Source organism: Hetaerina americana, unplaced genomic scaffold (assembly GCF_022747635.1).
Source record: "Hetaerina americana unplaced genomic scaffold, ioHetAmer1.1.p SCAF_5, whole genome shotgun sequence".
In the NCBI taxonomy this organism is placed as follows: Eukaryota; Metazoa; Arthropoda; class Insecta; order Odonata; family Calopterygidae; genus Hetaerina; species Hetaerina americana.
This window is the reverse complement of record NW_027287095.1, coordinates 83,404,083-83,424,424: the sequence shown is the minus strand read 5'-3', so window position 1 is coordinate 83,424,424 and position 20,342 is coordinate 83,404,083. Positions and strand designations below refer to the sequence as shown.

General features: G+C 36.1%; 2 protein-coding genes and 1 long non-coding RNA gene across 3 annotated transcripts; 2 read left to right on the top strand and 1 right to left on the bottom strand.

The window, feature by feature from the left end:
- Positions 1-705: 705 nt before the first annotated feature.
- On the top strand, positions 706-9,399 carry Phb1 (prohibitin l(2)37Cc). The gene is made up of 7 exons (XM_071591926.1): positions 706-768; positions 1,052-1,156; positions 1,225-1,386; positions 1,860-2,002; positions 2,173-2,289; positions 2,461-2,556; positions 8,803-9,399. Exons 2-7 carry the CDS (start codon positions 1,069-1,071, stop codon positions 9,016-9,018), a joined length of 822 nt encoding a protein of 273 aa, XP_071448027.1. The 5' UTR covers positions 706-768; positions 1,052-1,068; the 3' UTR covers positions 9,019-9,399.
- Positions 9,400-12,809: 3,410 nt separating this feature from the next.
- EMC4 (ER membrane protein complex subunit 4) lies at positions 12,810-14,975 on the top strand. The gene is made up of 4 exons (XM_071592053.1): positions 12,810-12,943; positions 13,044-13,194; positions 13,273-13,390; positions 13,468-14,975. Exons 1-4 carry the CDS (start codon positions 12,885-12,887, stop codon positions 13,662-13,664), a joined length of 525 nt encoding a protein of 174 aa, XP_071448154.1. The 5' UTR covers positions 12,810-12,884; the 3' UTR covers positions 13,665-14,975.
- A 3,686-nt stretch (positions 14,976-18,661) lies between these two features.
- On the bottom strand, positions 18,662-20,304 carry LOC139693454 (uncharacterized). The gene is made up of 3 exons (XR_011702050.1): positions 20,031-20,304; positions 19,328-19,381; positions 18,662-19,250 (listed from the first exon to the last, which is right to left on the bottom strand). It is a non-coding gene; the product is annotated as an uncharacterized lncRNA (long non-coding RNA).
- Between the last annotated feature and the right edge of the window lie 38 nt (positions 20,305-20,342).

Sequence of the window (20,342 nt, the reverse complement as noted above, 5' to 3'; positions counted from 1 at the left end):
TTAGGTCTAGGTTTTTCTAGTAATGGATTAACTCCTAAACGATTTATTTTGAAATCTTGCTTTTTCTCCCCTGGAAGATCAAAAGGGAGAAATCGAATTTGTTATGCCTTGCATCACCGCCAATCATAGTTTTGTATGTATGATCATTGAACATTACTTTCGTAGCTTGGCTTGGAGTCGAATTTTATACATGGGAATCGTGCAGGCCTAAAGTCTAAAACAACATATTTAGTCTTTGGTGAGATTTTTCAGTCTCAGGGATGTCCTGACATAGCATAAGTTTTATAAATTCAAATTAAAAATGATGTTGCCGCAGTGGTTTATTAAATGCCGACTTGGATCATTTAACCTAAAACACCGGTTCAATTACATTTTTGAAGGTATATTGTTCACAGTGAAATTTTCGATTGATAAGAATTCGCTGTCATTATTTCCTTTCGTTGAAAATGCAATGCCGGTTTTTAATGATGTTCAAATTTGTTAAATAGATATTTCATCAAATAACCAGAATTCTACAGGTTAAGAATAGCAATCATCATTGAAACCTAGGTTTTAAGGTTAATCTGTAGAATTAAGTGTTTAAGAGTTAAGCGGCGTTTTTCACAGGTGAATGACTGGTAACTATCTTAAATCCCATTCGTAAATGATGAAAAAATATACCTATCATCACGATCCAAATCTCGAACTCTACGTCGTGCTACGCAATCGTCTTTTGTTTCGAACTTCATGTTGTTCATCTTAGCCGAGAAGAAATAAGCAAATTATATTGTAAGTTTCATACAAAATGAATTAAATTTCAACTTAGCGTGCTAGTGTTATATCTGTTTTTCATCTCCAATTGATGTTCTGCTATATATTTCTTTAGTAATGTAGAGAAGTGGTTAAGTCTCTCACCCACGAGGGGATGATGTAAGCCGAGTAACTTTGGAAGTGAACTGAAGTTAACATACTATTATGCGATAGACGGGAAATCTATAATTGGGAATGGGATTGTAAAAACTGATATAATTGGTAAATTTTTGTCACTGTAATTGTACTGAATTTACTTAAGGTACTCGACCGGGAGACATGGCTGCACAGTTTTTTAGCAGAATTGGTCAACTGGGCTTAGGAGTTGCTATCGTTGGCGGTGTTGTGAACTCAGCATTATATAATGGTAATTGAAAATTTTAAGTTTCTTGTCAGTTTATTTGTTGGGAAGTTACTTACCTTTTATCTATGCAGTTGATGGTGGACACAGGGCAGTTATATTTGATCGCTTTGCTGGAGTAAAAAATGTAGTGGTTGGTGAGGGCACCCACTTTTACGTCCCATGGATACAGAGACCGATAATTTTTGACATTCGGTCGCGACCTCGAAATGTACCTGTCATCACGGGAAGCAAAGGTAAATCCAAATCCACTACTTAATGTTAGTTTTAGGTACTTAATTACGCAACAAAAATAAGAAAAACGTCAGGTACGCTGTATAATAAGCAGTTTTCTTCGAGTACTTATGTATTCATCGGTTGTTGTCTACATCGGTTTATGAGGCTTGAATAATCAAGGGCATCTACTTAGCATTAATATAGGTGTTCTATGCACTTGGTTAAGTATTGAGCAAGAAGCAATGAATTTTGTTACGTTAGCTTGCGTGTTCAGCCCCCAAAATTTTGTAAAATTTTTTGAATCAATTAATGTGCTTTTATAATTATGAAATAAAGTTACTTGATACTAAACGAATAAGGAATGGACATTTTTCTATCGCTTTCAGCGTGTAAAAAATAAATTTAAACTGCTCATATGCTTGCATGTTTTAGTAATTGAAATAAGTGATGATATTAGTTTAGCAAACTGATACTTATTTCTCCGTACTTTCAGATTTACAAAATGTCAACATAACTCTCCGTATTTTATTCCGGCCCATACCTGATCAGTTGCCAAGAATATACACAATATTAGGTGTGGATTATGACGAGAGAGTTTTACCATCGATTACCACTGAAGTTTTGAAAGCGGTCGTGGTAAGATATAGTCACTACTTCATGCCTGTCAGTGTGTACTTGAAACTGGTGTGCATCCTACCAGGCCAAAGTCATTGGTGTACTCCCTGGTAGGATGTAACATAGAAAATGTGGCCGTAATATCAGTTTGCATGTTACAATTTCACCAATCTATCTATTTCATATGGTAGGCACAGTTTGATGCTGGAGAGCTAATTACTCAGCGAGAAATTGTGTCCCAGAAAGTTAGCGAAGACCTCACAGAGCGTGCCTCCCAGTTTGGTGTAATTTTAGACGATATTTCAATTGTGAGTATCAATAGTTAATTAATACTTATAAATTTTTATTCTTACAATGGTAATGTTTAAATAGGCTTGTGGGCATGATAAATGGATAAATATTTTAATTATTTCACTTTTGAAAGATTGGTGTTAATGGCGAGGAATGTAATAATTGAATTCATTCGTTTTGTTTTACAGACTCACTTAACATTTGGAAAAGAATTTACCCAAGCTGTTGAGTTGAAGCAGGTTGCTCAACAGGATGCAGAGAGAGCTAGGTTTCTTGTAGAGAAGGTAAGTATTGATGATAGATGGAGCCAGGTGCTCCTATGTTAATTTTACTTACTGTTTTTGAGGCTGTATGCTGCTGTATGCTATATTTACAATTAATATGTTGTCATTAGGGTAACACCCCTGTGTGTAGGTTTTGGGCTCAGTGATATTGGTCTTATGTTGAATATGCGAGCATAATTGTACAAAATGCAAGTGCCATTAAATTGATTCACATCCCCTCGACTTTACCCAGAAGAAGTCATTGCAATGCCCCATCAAGGGATGCTACTATGATGCTCAGTTGACATTACATAATTGCATATTGGGTTATGATGTTTTTGTTGTTTTGAAGGTTACCACTCCTGAGTAACTCATAACACACCCTTGAATCATATTTTGAAATTGATATCAGCAATGGAATATGTAAACAAGGACATCACTATGTCAGTGGTGCTATCCTCTGTTGCCTTAGCCTTAAATCATTCACTGATTCTGGGGTTTTCCTGAAATAGTCCACATTGGTTGAACTAAAAATGCTGTGCTCACTATTCCTCAAAGTAATGACTGGTTAATAGGGTAACATTTTATACCTTGGAGCTTTCTTTTGAATATTAATGAAAAGAATAGGGTTGCATTCGATATTACTACTGCAAGAAACATCTAATTTGTGAAATTTTAGCATTAGCTGATGTACAATGCCAATACCATTGTGTGAAGTATGGCTCACTTCAATTGAACTGTTACAAATTAAAGGGTGTTACTTGGGAAATCATTATCTGAGATAAGAGATTTTGGGCTTAAGTTTTCTCTCTAGTGATAGGCCTCCTACCGGTCTTGTCTCCGAGTTTCTTAGTTCACCAGACTAGTGATGAACTTAGTAAGACTGGCATTCATTCCAGATTTTGTTAGTGATGCATGATGGTGAGGATACATTGGTAGATACACAAGGCATGTTTGAAAAGTAAGGTTAAGTTGTTAGCAATGAGTGATTGGCAACAATGAAACATTGATCATGGACAATAGCTTCAATTGGTTCATTAATTGCTATAGACTTTTTAATCAACAGTCTAGTGTTTGATTTTCTGGTAGCATTGACTAATGATGGCTGCAATAATAAATAATTTTGCATGCCCTCATGCAGTTTGTTTTGAAGATTGGTCAACTTAAGTGGAATCTTTTTGATCACCTCCCTTCCCCTCCTCCCTTTCCCCCAATTCAGAGCTCATTCCTTGAACCTAGTGACTTGTCCTTCCTCTACTTAAAGAGTGATTTGGTTCTTAGTAGTTTAAGAACGGTGAGGAGTTGACAAGAAGAAAACAGCTCTGTGAAACTGGCTGAAATCTCAGGTGGCAGATATTTATTACCTAGGTTTATAAAAAACGTTTGTTCCTAGTTAACTGAAGTGCTTTAAAAAACCTACAGTGCCTATGTAAAAAACATATGCAAATAATAAAGGGATAATAGATTTTTTCTTTCCTTGCTTATATTTAATAATGATATCTTACTTTTAAAGCATATTTTACATAAGCTGGTCACAGATACCCCAATGCGAAAAAATAGGCTTCAGATTGTATAAATCGGGTCCTGTGTAAATCGGGTGCCCTTGTCATCATTTCTGAGAGCAAGATTGTGGCTATTCCAAGCAAACAAAGAGTTAATTAGAAATAATGGCGTTCGTGAGCACTCTGTAACAGTTTGATTGATCACAGTGGTGGACTGAGCTCTTAAGTTATAATGAGCAAAATGTTGTACCAACTAATGAGCCGAGGCTTAACTGCTGTAATAGGATTACCTAATATCTCATAATGTATGGCCCTATTATGTGACTCTTCACTTGTCCTGACCCCTCCTTCTGTCATTCTTCCTATGTTCCTGGCAATAGCCATTAAAGCCACCTTTTGATTAGGTTGAGGTAGCAGTCACAGTGATTTGTAATAGAATTTATAGGTTGTGTTAATCCATTGTTTTTATAAAATCTGTGCAAGTATACCTGTATATTTGTTAGCACTCATGTGTATATTAGAGGGAGAGTGAGAAACAAGCAGTGAGTTAAGGTCAAGTCTGCTACATTATACACTTTGCAGTTAAAACAAGTAACATATTATGAGCAGTAGTCATCAGTCTCTTGCATTTTGTTGGAACAGAGTTCGCCTATATGTCATGGTTTAGTAAAGAAAAAGTACTTCAAAAGTCTTGTGTACAAGATAATTGCTTTTAATTTTTTCCTTATGCTACTCATGGTTTCTACCGCCTTTCATAGAATCCAAAATATCTTTTCTTCATTTCCCTCCTCCTAATTTATGGAATCTCCTTCTTTCCCAATCAGTGTGGAAGAAGGAGGCACTCTTCTATTTTGAATTTCTAAATCCCTTTACCTTTCAAAACATTTTTCATACAATTTTTCTGCCTTATTCTTTAACCTATGAGGTCCTTTATATTTTGTTATTTTATCCATCCTTCTCCCTAACCACATCGCAAATGCCCATGCATGAAACAAAAGCTTGTTTCTCAAAGCTACAAGGCTATCAGTTAGTCCTTGTAATTTATATGCAGATAAGTCTTCTATTAGTAAGATGTTCCAAAATTCTGTCCACATTCCGTTAGATATGTGGCTAGCATTTTTCTACGTCATGCGTTAGATTGTTTTAGGACAATTGTAAGTTGAATTGTAACTTGAGGAAACTAATTCCATGGCATCTACATATTACAGAAATATTTGTTCAATAATAAAATTGAAATGGTAATCATTCTTTCATTTTTATTGTAAACACATAGTTGCTGTCGGCCAAGACTTATACCTGTAAGGATTTAAATTTGATCATTTTGGATGCATCTTAGTTGGAGCATAAAGATTATAAAGCTATGTAATTGATTCCCTGGATTTAGAAGGATAAATGCTACACTCATGCTTTCGCTAGAATTTTTTTCTTTCTTTAGAATCAAGATAATTAATTCCTTCCTAATTTTAAGTACTTCTTTCTTAGATGCAATTCTTTAACTAATGTCCTTACTATCATGCCCATTTTTTTAAACTGCTCAAATATTAATAATAATATGTTGGCTAATAATATTTTATAGAAGGCATAAGGCACATCATAAAATACAACGGTGTAATGAATTTTGGAAAAATAAGTGAACAGAAAATATTAATGTTGTGGTATCCAATTCAAGAAAGAGACGCCATAAATGTACATTGCTGCAATGATGTATCTTCAATGAAATTAGACATTTCAGCAAAAAATATTAAAACCATCCTATCAAACATATATTCTCTGATTGTTACAGAGAAAATAAAAGTACCTATTTAATTACAATACCTTCATTTAGTTATATATATTCAGTATTTCTGTAGTAGATAAACAAAAATGTATTAATTGGTGTGTCCAATAGATATTAGTTAAATGAACAATTCGTAGAGCTTTTTTGTGTCAAAAATTAAACTTTTTTTAATGGCTGATTTGTTTCAATAGCTTTTAAATCCCGAGGAAGTTCTTTATATAGTCTGATATATTTCTATTTATATACTTCTTTTGGACTCAGCTTTGTTCTGATAATCCTTAGAAAACAAACGTTACAGGGTCAGGGTACACTTCATAAAAGTTTTGTATATCCATCAAATTATTGGGAGAGCATACCTTTCCACAGAATTTATTTGGTTTGGTACAGCATGCTTCATCGTGATACAGCATCATCAGGTACAAATTTGTAATAAAATACATATAATTTATACATGGACACTGTGTGATGGGTAAGTTGAAGATCAATTAAAATTCAACTGCAGTACCATCTATTTATAATCTAGACATTGTGCAAGCTTCATCTTACTCAAGTGATACTATCTGCAAGGAACAAACTTTTCCCCGTTACTCTTGGTATATTTGAACTGATAAACAGCAACACGTTCCACCTCTCCCCTCATCTGCAATCGTCTCATTATATTGTCACCCCTCCTTGACCATTACCCCCTTCCCCACATTTTACCAACCTCCTGATTTCTTGTCGTCCTTCCCCTAGGCCACCCATCCCTTAGAATGAATACAATTTTACATCCTGTCGGTCACTGGCTCCTACAAAATAGCCAGTTCTGTTTTAGCTCCAACTTACTCCCACCCATCACACTGTGCCTATGTATATATCAATGTACAGGGTCGCACCCAAAAGTGGTAGGACTAATTTTCTCTGGCGCGAACGGAGCGGTGGAGGGGGGTCTGACTGGCAGGGTAAGGTGGAGGGGGCTCTTAGCAACAGACCGACACCAACCTCAGTCGCCTGCGGGCTGTCGTTGAGTGAGGACACCGTTTTTAGTGAAGCAAGTTTTTTGTCCGCGTCGAAACACAAAATGAATCTGAATTTATATTATATATATTCGGCAATGTTATTCCGTGAAGTTTTGTGCGAAACTCGGGAAGACGGCAACTGAGACCCTCGATATGATCAAGCAGGCTTATGGGGACACTGCCTTAAGCCGTTCCACAGTATTTGAGTGGCACAAGTTGTTTAAAGAGGGTAGGGAGCTCGTTGAAGACGACCATCGCTCCGGACAGCCATCGACGGCAAGAACCGACACGAATGTTGACAGAGTGAGGACACTGCTGAACACAGACCGACGCTTAACCAGTGAAGAAATTGCAGACCAGTTGGGTCTGTCTGCATCCAACGTCCAACGCATTATTTCACAGGATTTGGCCATGCGCAAGGTGTGCGCCAAGATGGTGCCGAAAATTCTGAGTGTCGACCAACAGGCAATGCATGTGCGCATTTCCGAAGAAGTGTTAGCCAATTTGCACCGAGATGAAAATTGTTTGGACAATGTGATAACTGGTGATGAAACATGGGTTTTTCCATATGACCCCGAAACGAAAAGACAATCCACGGAATGGCACACTTCCGCATCCCCACGTCCAAAAAAGGCTCGCATGAGCAAATCAAAAATCAAAACGATGTTGATTGTGTTTTTCAACCGTCATTGAGTGGTTCACAAGGAGTTTGTCCCACCAGGGGAGACTGTGAATGGGAACTTTAACGTGCAGGTGCTCACCCGCCTCCGAGAACGCGTGAAAAGAGTCCAACCGGCCATCGCAAACTGCTGGGTGCTTCATCATGACAACGCGCCGTGCCATGGCGCACTCGTCGTCAGACAGCTCCTGGCCAAATACAGCATTGCCATGTTGCCGCACCCGTCCTATTCTCCCGATCTGGCACCACCGGACTTCTTCTTCTTCCCCCTGATGAAAAGACAGCTCAAGGGACGACGTTTTGACTCGATAAAGGCCGTTCAAGAGGCTTCGACGAGTGTCATCAACGGCATCCCCAAAGAAAATTTCCAGCGGGCATACGGGAAATGGGAGCAACGTTATATTAAGTGTGTAGCAGCTCAAGGAGCATACTTTGAAGATTATTAAGTCGATGTAAGTATATCGTCAATAAAATTCTTGTAAAAAAATCAGTCCTACCACTTTTGGGTGCCCCCGTGTATGTTACAAATATGTACCTGATGATGCCATATCACTGCAGCGTGTTGTACCAAGCCAAATAAAGTCTATAGAAAAGTATATTATCTCTTTTATATGATGAAGTCCTGAGAGATTGTATTGAAAGCTTTTTATGTTTATTGTATTGCATTTGTGAAGATCAGAATTTACTGTACAAATGTAAATTTTGTCACAGAAAAAGTAGAAATTATGTTAAGTATAGACATGAAAATAGGAGGATATGTAGTTTTTATAAGTGGGCTTGGAGGCAGCATTGCAAGGCTTTCGGGTCATAACTTGAATTGCCCATATTTGCCATGTGGAGATCATAGAAGAGTGCAATGATGATCCTCAAAATATTATGTTATATGATATGAGTGAATAGAATATATCCTTATATAAGGATAGTAAAATATTTATGTCAACTGAGTTTTTTGGATGGCATGAGAGAGAGTATGTGGAGCTTGGTCTGTTGGCTTTGACCTCGATATTCATGTCCCATTGATTTACATACAAATAGTCAAACACTGTGGAAAATCATAAAGTATTCCTATTGTTTTTACAATGAAGTTATTTTAAAATCATTCCTCAAGCTCGCATGATGATCCAAAGAATTATAGGATATACCATAACTGTTACATTAATATAGTCATCCGCTGATCTATATTGAAAATGTAGGTATTTCACTCCTTAAAAATCAATTTGGTGAAAGGGAATAATTTTTGTTAATCCTGTATTTTTGATAGGTGGTGATGTTCTGACATGGTTTCTAATTTCCTCTTCTTATTTCTCTTAGGCTGAACAGCAGAAAAAAGCAGCCGTGATTACTGCAGAAGGTGATGCTCAAGCAGCAACCCTTTTGGCAAAATCATTTGGTGAGGTAGGAGAAGGCTTGGTTGAACTTAGGAAGATAGAGGCTGCTGAAGACATTGCCTATCAATTGTCAAGGGCACGGCAAGTTGTCTACTTGCCACCTGGACAAAATACATTGCTGTCGTTACCCCAGTTGTAAAATTTGTTAGGCTGGTTGAAGAGTAAGTGTGAATCGAGAGTCAAATTTTTCTCGTGACCTCACTTGGGGTGAACGGAGATATACGTGCAAATGGAGGTAGTGATAAAGTTATCTTGGTGGTTCATCTCAAAGGACTGAACTGTATTATATTGAATTTGTAACATCCTTCCTTCCCTCATTGGGCCATTGAGTAGACATGTCTGCATTTAGCAAGAATTGCTTGCATCTTCAGCAATTATATTATACATCATATGGACTGATGTATAAAACTTATTAACTATGTTTTCATTTTCAAAGTTCTTTTTACTGGTTCATTGCAGCAAACTATTTGTACTATGATGACCCAGGTTATTAGTACCCAAATAAACGTTTCAACTTTTACATTTGAAATTATTACAGAGCTTCTCATATTGTGTGCACCATTCAGTATTTTGATTTCAGTGAACTTAGATTGTAGCAGGTTGGATTTTTGTAATACATAAATGTGATGTGCTGAAAGTTATGACTTGGATTAGTGTTATGACATGAGACTAGAAGGAATAATGGTAAACTAAGCAGGTTACTCTTAATTTAATCACCTCTGTCATATGAAATTACAGTTTTTGGCTCGAAAGTTGGTTATGTGAGGATATAGCTCAAGTACTAAGCTCAAAGGTGTGTGGAATTCATACAATAAGGTAATAATGGGGGCCAGTTCCTTTCTCTGTGCCACCTATGGGTTCCCAGGCAGATCTACTATGGGAGAAATCTCACAGCTTGGGTAAAGCTGAGCACGTGTTGCCCTGAATCAAAACCAGACTGGTCAACAACCCAGCTCTCTAACCACTGGACTACCACAACTCATCATTGTTATATTTGTAGTCTAAATCCAAAGCCTAGTTTTTACGTTGTAGGAGTTCTGTATAGGTTATTTTAGTCTCATTTTTGTCGGAATATTAGATGACTACTCATGTATCTTTTAAATTATTTGGCTTTTTCGCAGCAGTAGCCTTCATCCAATCATTGGTTCAATTCACCCTCCAAATATTTTCCCTAAGTTGAAATTATGGCGAGTCAATTACATATTTGCAGTGCCAACCATTCCTTATTTAGTTAGACAGTTGCGGCAACTGTGATGTTTTCCAAGCATGTATGTTCAAAGAACTTAAGGAGATGCCTCGACTGTAATTTTAAATGGAGTCATTTGTATTAACATTAAAATGCATTTGACTAGTTTGGGATTTAAACCTAGATCCCTTGATATTTGGTGGAGTGCTTAAGCCGATAGGGCTGGATGATTTCTACTCTGAATTTAGAGCATTTTAATGCACATTAGTGCATGATTCCATAAGTAAGTTAATGTTGTACCGTCTCCTACAATTCTTTTATATATAACTACAGGAAAACATTTCTTTTAAACATAAGCTTTAACGTCGGTGATTGTGATGCAGTGTCCATGGCTATGGTTACTTGTGAAGTTGTATGTATGGTAATTTGCCACAACATCTGGTTGCCCCTATTCATTCACAGTATGCCAAGTATTCCTAGCTGGCTTAATTGGGTGTAGCATTCTGCCAGATATCAAGGGATCAGGGTTCAAATCCCATTCAAGGTGAATACTATGAAATAGAAGTAAATAAAATCATTAGTGGCAAACTTTTCAAGTAACTTAATCAGGCTGTAGTTTTTTCAAATTATTTATCATACATTAGAAAAGCCTTACCTAACTGTACGCAAAAGCGATGATTTGTGCATAAAATATGTAAAGTAATGTATTAATCATCCTCCATGCCACCCTTGGGTAAATGCAATCAAGTCTATATAATGCCAAAATGACATCTTATGTGCTATTGTTGATTTCACTGGGAGCATGTACATAACAGCCTCACCTCAAAGTTAGTAAAGGCATCATTCTACACCATGTTGGGGCTGAGGAGCATTACATGTTATCTGTCACAAATGACATGCATGTAAGTTCAATAGTTTCAGCCTCAACTTTGTGGAAGTTCATTTTAATAAATGAAAAAGAAACACTTTGTTCCAATCCACCACTTTATTACAGGTACGACTAGTTTCGACGCTACGGCGTCATCCTCAGGTACCTGAGGATGACGCCGTAGCGTCGAAACTAGTCGTACCTGTAATAAAGTGGTGGATTGGGTCAAAGTGTTTCTTTTTCATTTATTGACATGCATGTAATTTCTTTGAGTTTAATTCAAAAGTTTTGAACTTAAATTGCACCACCTACATCGTAGTATAGGGTGCAACAACATAACTTCCTTTTTTATAGGGGTTTTGCTTTATAAAAAAGGAAGGTATGTTGACCCACCCTGTACTTCTGAAATGACCGAAATTATGGTTTCTTTCAAAATTTTAAGCAGTAATTAGTTCTAGTTGCTGGTCAATTATGCTTTTGCTGAAACTTAACGCTTTAGAATTATATATTGAATTTTGTCATTGATGTATTGTTCACCTATAAACCCTTGGCAAAGGAAATGGTTTGTTGTTAGCACACAAATATAATTAAATTTATGTACCTATGTTTTTAAGAGTGGGAAGATGTTCATGTGAGTATTTATCCTGTGACTTCTTCTGGAAACTGTGTGTGGAGAGGATGGATGGCAGGGTGTGATTGGGGAAAGATAAGATTTAGAAGGAGTCTGGGGGAGGTCGAAGGAGAGAGACTGGGAACAAGGGCATTAGACGTTATGGGTTGGGCAGAAAATTTCATTGAGATGGTTTCAGGTTACTAAATTGTCTCACATAAAGCATTTTACCTATTTCGATTAATGGACAGATGGTTTCGTCAATGAATGGATAGATATGACAAAATTCTTAGAAGAGCAGGGGATGAATAATTCTAATGCGCAAACAAATTGGGAGAGACTTGCAGGGATGAGTTCCGAGAAGCATCGTAATCTAAATATGGTGAATGATTTAATGTTTATCTGTACCCGGAAAATTCCGAACTAAATGCTTCTAGGTTAAAGGAGGGTCTATATATAAGTTACTCTTCTGCCTGCTTTTCTTGAATCCAGTGACGCGTGAAAAATTTCGTGCAGTTAGCTTTTCTCGTCTACAGCACAGATACCCGCGGCCTGATTCGGGTAGAATAACTTGTCACTTTCCCTATCATAGCACCGTTAAGTATCCAATTCCCTTTCTAATGTTGCCTAGATATTCTAATTTTGTTAAAATCTTCCGCTCATCCCACCACCAGTTCAGTGGATATGGTGACGCCGTTGAATCTCAGAAATCTGGAAAGTAGGTAGGTATATCCGGAACATTTAGAGGTTTCTGGATTTATTTACCATGTTGGGCTATAGTCTCTTAATTATGCATTATATTCGAGATTAAATTTTATTATTTGACGTGCAAGGTCCGGCGCCTACGGTTATCAATGGATGTTCGAGGAATAGGACGAAGAATACATAAGAGCCCAATTTCCTTCATTACAGCTGCAATTAAAGCACTATAGACGTACATTTTTCAATGCTTATCTGAAAATACGGCGAGACAATGAAGATGTCAATGATTAATTAGGTCAAGTTAATGGCAATTTTATCATTCACTCTTATGAGATTTTTACTGATAGTTAAATCACAGTTTAAATAACCAAGCAACGAGGACTAAAATTCATATGAAACTTCACCCTGTATTTCCTCGAATAGAGCAATACCGTAACATTTAAAACAGATAATTGCACTTTGCCTGATATCATTAAATGCTCGGCAGTTCGTCCCTTAGAGGCCATTGTGACCAAGATCTATTAATTACGTGAACATTAATAATATTATAGTTAATAGCCTGCTCCGTTACCAATTAACTTCAATACATGCCGGATACGCTCATCGTGTTGCGAAGACAATTGAAGTCAATATTTAAACATGGCTGCAGTTAGGTCTAGTCAGAAGAAATACAAGTGGGCTTTGGATTTCGGGTCAAGGTATTGCCAGCTGAATGCTTTCAATTTTTTAAATGATGCGTGAGTTAATATCTGCCATTTTAGCTCATGGAAATGCGATTCATTCTGTATTTACTCGCAGGGGGAAGCAAGATAGAAATTCAGACCTTGCCTCTCCACCTGGTTATAATCCATCGGTTGGTCAAGTTCACACAGAAACTTCTCGTGAATCAGATCCCAACCACTTGATAATAAAGAAGTCATGGGATCTAGCATTAGGGCCTTTGAAGCAGGTTAGATTAGTGTGTTTGTCATTTGTAACAACTATTTCCTTGTTCGCGTCTTATAGGTGTTTTCATGTTTTTCTTTAGGTTCCCATGAATTTATTTATCATGTACATGGCTGGTAATTCAATCTCCATTTTCCCGATTATGATGGTGGGAATGTTGATAATTAGACCAGTAAAGGCGTTGTTTACCATGCAAAACAGTAAGTATCGTGAAGCACTTACCACTTTTTGCATTATTACATGAATCTTGTATTATCATGGTAATTTCTGTCGACAGCGTTCAAGATGATAGAAGGAAGCCATGCTGCTGGGCAGAAATTCGTGTATTTCTTGGGAAACCTTCTTAATGTTGCACTAGCATTGTACAAATGCCAGTCAATGGGACTCTTACCTTCACATGCATCTGATTGGCTTGCTTTTGTGGAGCCGCAGACACGGGTGGAATTTTCTGGTGGCGGAGTGGTGTTTACTTGATTGTCAAGCATGTTATTGTGCAAAATAAATGTGCCCATTCAGGCGCGGGAGACTCGCCAACATCTTCATATTACGATTGTAGGAGAACATGCATTTACAGATTTTACTTCAGATCCAGCGAGGTGTGAATTTTTTTCCGACATTTTGGTGAACCTGTTTTGCCTATTGTCTAATTAGGATGATATTTAATATGTACTTTGAAACCATGGTAAGATTTACACATTTCTACTGGAAAAACGTTACGGATGTATGGTGTTATCAATTCCATTAATGGACTTGTATTTTATTTAATTTAAGAATATACTGTTTTCGTAAGCCAGCTCTGTACACTCTATCCTAATACCGTGAATGTTTGTTGCATATACATTAACTTTTTTGCTCGTGAGGTATTGGGTCATCCTATGTCAAGCTATAGTGATACAAACGTACGTTGGATGACCACATTTATAAATATATTGGTGATCGTGCCCATGAAGTATGAGAATATTGAGTGAGCTTTGTTGTAAGCCCAAATTATAGTTCACACTAGAGTCTGGTAATGAAAAATTTATAGGTTTTAGCCCATTTTATGAATGAAGTCTAGTCTAAGGTTTGTAATGGTTGCCTACCTTTCTTCATTGAGTCTACTTACTTCTATAGGTTCATACGTAGAGAAAACCTGGCTTGTTCTTTGTTTTTCAGTAATGGCTCCAACTGTCATTATTGCTACTTTAATAGTTTTGCACCTGCGTATCTCTGATATACCCTCATGAAAAACACTAAACTTGAGCAAAACTGAAAAAACAAAAGTCTTAAACGTACCCAAGAAAGTTGGAAACTGAATTTTTTCGGCCAGTGTCCATGATTTTATAATTGGACATGTTTCCAATGGAATATTTCGTATAAAATCAATTACAAATAACTTTTAAAAGTAATGTCAACATAGGAAGCAAATAACAGGATATTACTAAAACTTAATTCTATTTAATTACTAGCATAGTTGCATCACATTTTACCTTAACATGAATGAGGTTGACTGATACATCAACTCGTCATTGAAAGAGGATGGTTAAGAAAAATCCACCCCTAACCACCTATCATTTGAGCCGATGTAACCATCAACGTCAATTCAAAAGATATGACAAAATTATAATGAAAACTTGTGCCAATTCTCAGTTGAGGAATATAATGAAGTGCAATCCTTAAAAATCACAGCTGTTAGAACAATATATCTTTTGTTTGATGTATCATTGTTGTTGATAGTTAAATAAGGAGATTTTTGAGTGATCCTGAAACTTACAGGGCATAATAATAAACTTATAACCATTTGACAGTAAATTAGTCTATCCTCTCTTGAATCAGTGCCCGTTTTCTTTTCCACTTCTTGCAGTCCAGAATGTCTGGTCTCTGCCCTGTTTAACAAACCTTTCTTTCCACTGGCTCTAAATGTGTCCCCCACCTCTTTTGCCTTTTTTTCCCCCTGACATTTGTAACCAGCCTATATTTGCCTTCCTCCTAATTTCAACTTTACCCATAAACATCTTCATAGCTTATATTCATGCATTGGTTATCAATTAATTGCATTTGGCTAGTAAATATTTCACTAATTGTCATGACAAGTAAAACGAATTCAGGACTTTTTAGTCACTTAAAACAACTCCCTAGTACAGGTAGTCTTGAGGAATAACTCATGAACACTGCTCACATGTTGCTTTGTGCATCTCTATCATGTAACTAACACTTTCTCCTTTGCAATACTCTTGTACAAATAATTCAAAATATGGCAAAGTTTAACTCATATTATGCTTGCTACAATGGAAGTGGCACTTAATAAATTTAGCTGCAAACTATCATGCATCATATCAAGTAATCAATTACCATAATACGTGATGCACCCAGAGCATGCGAAGGCACTCAGCCATCCCCTGTAAGTGCATCTGCCATCGCAATCCAGGCTGGGTTTAAGTTGGAGCAACATTCCAAGTCATACTAACTCAACCTATCATGAATTTCAGTGTTAAATAATTCACCCTAACTGAGATTCAGGAGGGCGTTGGCTAGTTACGGAGTTACGCACTCTCTTAACCCTGTGAATTTCTGATCACTCGGAAGGAATTACGATTTAACTAATTCCAACAAATAAAACGTCACAAAGTAATGTTGAAACATGTTGATCTTTGAAAAACTGCCGCAAATGTTACTTGAACAGGGCCAGCTGCTGATGTTCACCAAAATGCGAGTTCAAATCCCGGTGAAAGTGATTAATTTTTATTCATTAAAATTCTTGCATTTCAATGAACATTTAATGACTCCAATAGAGTAACTCTCATGGCATTTCACAAAGTTCTGAGAATCTGCCCACAATTAAGACTACAAGCTTTAACATATTACCCTAGACGAATATTTCCAATTGCGCAGTAGATTTTGATATTTTGACCATCTTTCTTCTAGTTTCACATTCTTGTTTGTTTAAGCTGGGGCTGGAAACTTAATCAACAGGATGGCTTGGATGAGATAGTTGAAAGATCAATGTCATAGCAGCTACTGGGTCTCATCGCTGTCAAAAAGTTTACAGGAGATAAGGACAAAATTATTGTGTCAGAGGAAATTTCACTGGCTTGCTAGCTGCAGCTGGACATTAAGTCCCTGACTAGCTCCCACATGCTCTGAACGAGACAGCCATACACAACATATTATTTTGCTATGATATAATAAAATTCAATCAACTTCCAAGAAACTGCAGGAGATGCCGCAACAGTAACTTTTAATAGAGTCATCCGCCAATATGCATTTTAATGCTACGATTTCAGAGTGTAAAAGTCATTCGCATTCGAATCTGGATCCCTTGATAGCTTAACTGGCTAAAGCACTCAGCCGGACATTGAGTGATCCTGGTTCGAATCCCAGTCAAGGCGAATGATTTTTACCCTCTGAAATTGTTGCATCATAGTTCTATCAGTCAGAGGGACATTTCAGATTGGTTCTGAAAACTATCACTCAATTCTATTGCCCTATAAGGAATCTATTGGGATTGGTGATATCTTCAATACGTGTAAAATATCTACAATACATAGGGTTAGCCATTATCATTTGTGCTTCACAATGTATGTATACGCATACTAAATGGTAGGAGAGGCATTGGAAGGGTGGGAAGGAGGAATGAAAGTAAGTGGGAAGCTCATTGCATCAGTGAGATTTGCAGATGAGCTGCAGTCAACTGAAGGGGTCATTTCTTCCCTCATTACAGCATCATTGTGATGGGATAAGATGCAATGATTAGAAAATGAAAGTGAAGAGGCTTATTTGAAAAGGACAATCAATAGTAAGGTACACATTTAATATGGAGGAGAAACAAACTAGAGCAAGTCGCCTACTTTGGAAGGGTTATAAATGAAGATTGGAAAAGTTAAATTGAGTTCAGTCAATCAATAGACATTTCAAACATTAAATTGGACAACCATTTACTGACGTCAATTAAAATATGGCGGGAACTATTTACCGTGAAATGTGCCACCCCCTATTGTGATAAACAAATTTCATGCCAACCTTGCCACTTGGTGTTACTTCTGAAGAATTGTAGGTCATTACTCTCACACTTGAAAAATATATACTTTTTATGCAAAAAGTAATTTATAAAACTAATGAGCTCACATAATTGCTAATTTTTTTATTTCAACAATTAAAATATTTCATAATAGGCTATAGGTAAAGAAACTGGATATTTTATGATGGATTATTAATGTTCACTGGCATTGGGGCAATGTAAGCAAGAAAAATGAGGTGTTACGAAAGTATGATGAACACCTAACACAGTGAGTAAATCACCAATGAAGAATCTCACATAGGAGCTGGAGAGGGAAAGAATACACGGTGCAAAAAAAGAGAGAATTGTTCAAACAGCCAAGAAAAAAGCCAACAAAAGACAAAATGGAAAGAATATTGGGGATAGCCAGAGAATGGCAATGGAAAAAGTTGGCGAGAGATGTGGATGCAGAAAGTAATTAACAGAGCACCTAGGAATAGAAACAAAACAAACCTTAGGATGAACACTGGGGATGATGGATGAAAAAACCAATATCTCACCTAATGTTTCATTTATGCAGTAAAACTTGGCTTCAATATTAATATTTTGACAAGCAATGCAAATGAAGTTTTTTTTTATAATATGGGTTTCCAATAATTTCCAACAAAATGATGGCCAAATATTAATGAATAGATACAAGTGATGAAAACTGTCCATGCAAGGAACTAGGACAGAATAAACAGGAGAGTAAAAATAGTGAGAAAATGAACTATGGCAAACCAATTCTGGATAGTCAATAATAATGATGAAAAAATATCAATCATTTGCTAGTGTTTCAATAAGTCCGTTCTACAGTAATTTTTCATTATATTGCACTCAACTCAATCCCATGATTGACTTCCCTATTGGTAATCATTAAATGATTGTGCTCAAATTCTCAGTTATACTATTACATGATGCAATATATATATATATTATTAGGTAATCTACTGGTTAAGATAGGTTTTTGGGTGGACACAGTTACTAAATAAATATTTTGTGACTCCTAACGAAACACAAAATCCAGTATCCTACTCTACATCAGGTCCCTCTTCATGAAGAGGGACCTGATGATTTAAGGAGTGCTAACCATTGTCCAACTCAGTTATTGCAACATGTTTTCATTAATTTGGAACTAATTATCACAAAAGATCAGGGTGATGAAGTAATAACTAAATTTTACTTGATAAAAAATAATACCAAGTAGCAAAATGAAGTAGATTTTAGCTTCCATTTAAGTTTCATTACAAAAAATTTCAATGTTAAAATAATGAATATCAATTTGAAACAATATAACACAATAAGGAGCTAGAAAATAAATATGCAACCTTGTAATTGATCAAATCATCTCATTTTCCTTGAAAGGAAGAGATACATGCATACTCTTACCATTTTCTATGCAAAAAGGTAAACAATCGTTATCACATGTTCCAATACAAATCAATATAGAAGCAAGGAAGTTCTGAAATGTGTACAAAAATTTATTACTTCAAGATTTGTGTACAACAAACAAAATAAAATGTCAGAACGATTTAATAATTACATATTTACATGCGCTGTATTTAATGGAAAAATATCACAATATATAGATTATGCAGAACATTTTACACGGATCCTGTGGCTATCATTACAGAATATTTCAATTTACAACAAAATTGTCTGAACACTATCTCAAGGATGTCAAGATTTAAACAACCATGCTCAAAAATACAAATGTTGCAACAGTAACAAATTTTACGGAAAGACTCTACGACAGATAATTCTATTCCGAACCGAGAATTTATAAAATAATAAAAACCCCATTAGGACAAGTCCAACCGATTATTACAATGGAAAATACACTGCCAAAAACATTATGTAACAATTAAAAGGAACATTTCTCGTGGCATACAATATAATGCCGCTATCTTCTGAGTTTTATCAATATTTTTTATTTTAAATTTTATAAGAATGATATAAATGAGCTATTTATCCGTTTTTTTGTGCTGGTCAAGGTAGGCTTTGAATTTTTCCCATAACTGTACGGGTTCGTCAACTCTCGGAATCTGAATGAGATAAAAATTGGATTATTCTCAACCATCGTATTGCTTGAATACATTATATCCTTAAAAAAATAATTTACCTCATAATTTTGGCTTAAATATACCCCGGCGTACACACCAGCACCAAAAGTCAACTGGAATAAAAAATATGTATCACATGTCGAACGAAAAGTTATATTGAAATGAAAAAAAAATCTCAAAGCATATTCTACCGTTCAATCAATACTGCTTAAATTGTAAGTTTTAACGCTTAATTAAACAACTAAAATATTCCATGTATTAGCGGGTAGAAAAATTAAGGATAAGTTTGATAAAATTAAAGTGCAAAAAGGGTCTTTCGTAATGCTTACAGCTCCACCTACTAATAAATGGACAGCTATGAAACATATTAAAAGACTGTTGTACAGGAATGTCAAAATAGTCATCTCAGCGAAAAAAGTTTTCAGACTTCACGATTGCCCAACCCGGATTTAGTGGGATAAATTTAGGATGCATTTAAATAGACTATTCGAGGATCAGGAAGTGAAGAGTCGATTGTGGTCCAAAATAAGCAAGGCAACTGATATACTTAAACAGACAACGTATTTGCCATATTTTTACACAATATTGAATACTGTCGATAAAAATAACCAACAAAATATTAATTTTTCAGATGGATGGCAACTAAGCCATAATTATGCTACATAGTATCTACTTGACATAATAATGGCAACTACATTTACTATGTGAACTGGATTCATATTGTGCATTTCAGTAACCATCATGCAATAATTATGTACTTACTATGGCCCTGAACATTATAGCACGACAATCAAATTTTTGAACAACAAATAAAACCAGGAATCTTCAAATCTGACGCTCTAAGCAGAGTATAAATAATATCTTTAAAGAATTCTGTGTCGTAATCTTCCAATATTTTTGAAGAACAATGGGATTTCTTAAATTGCCGAGACTAAACCCAAACCATCAGTGACAATTTTGGCAACTATTTACATTTCGGATTTCACATGTATTTTGTCGGAAGGGACGTCACGTACGTCACTATGGTACATTTTCGCTTTAAAAAATACGCGGGTTGCCTTCACTTTTTGATTC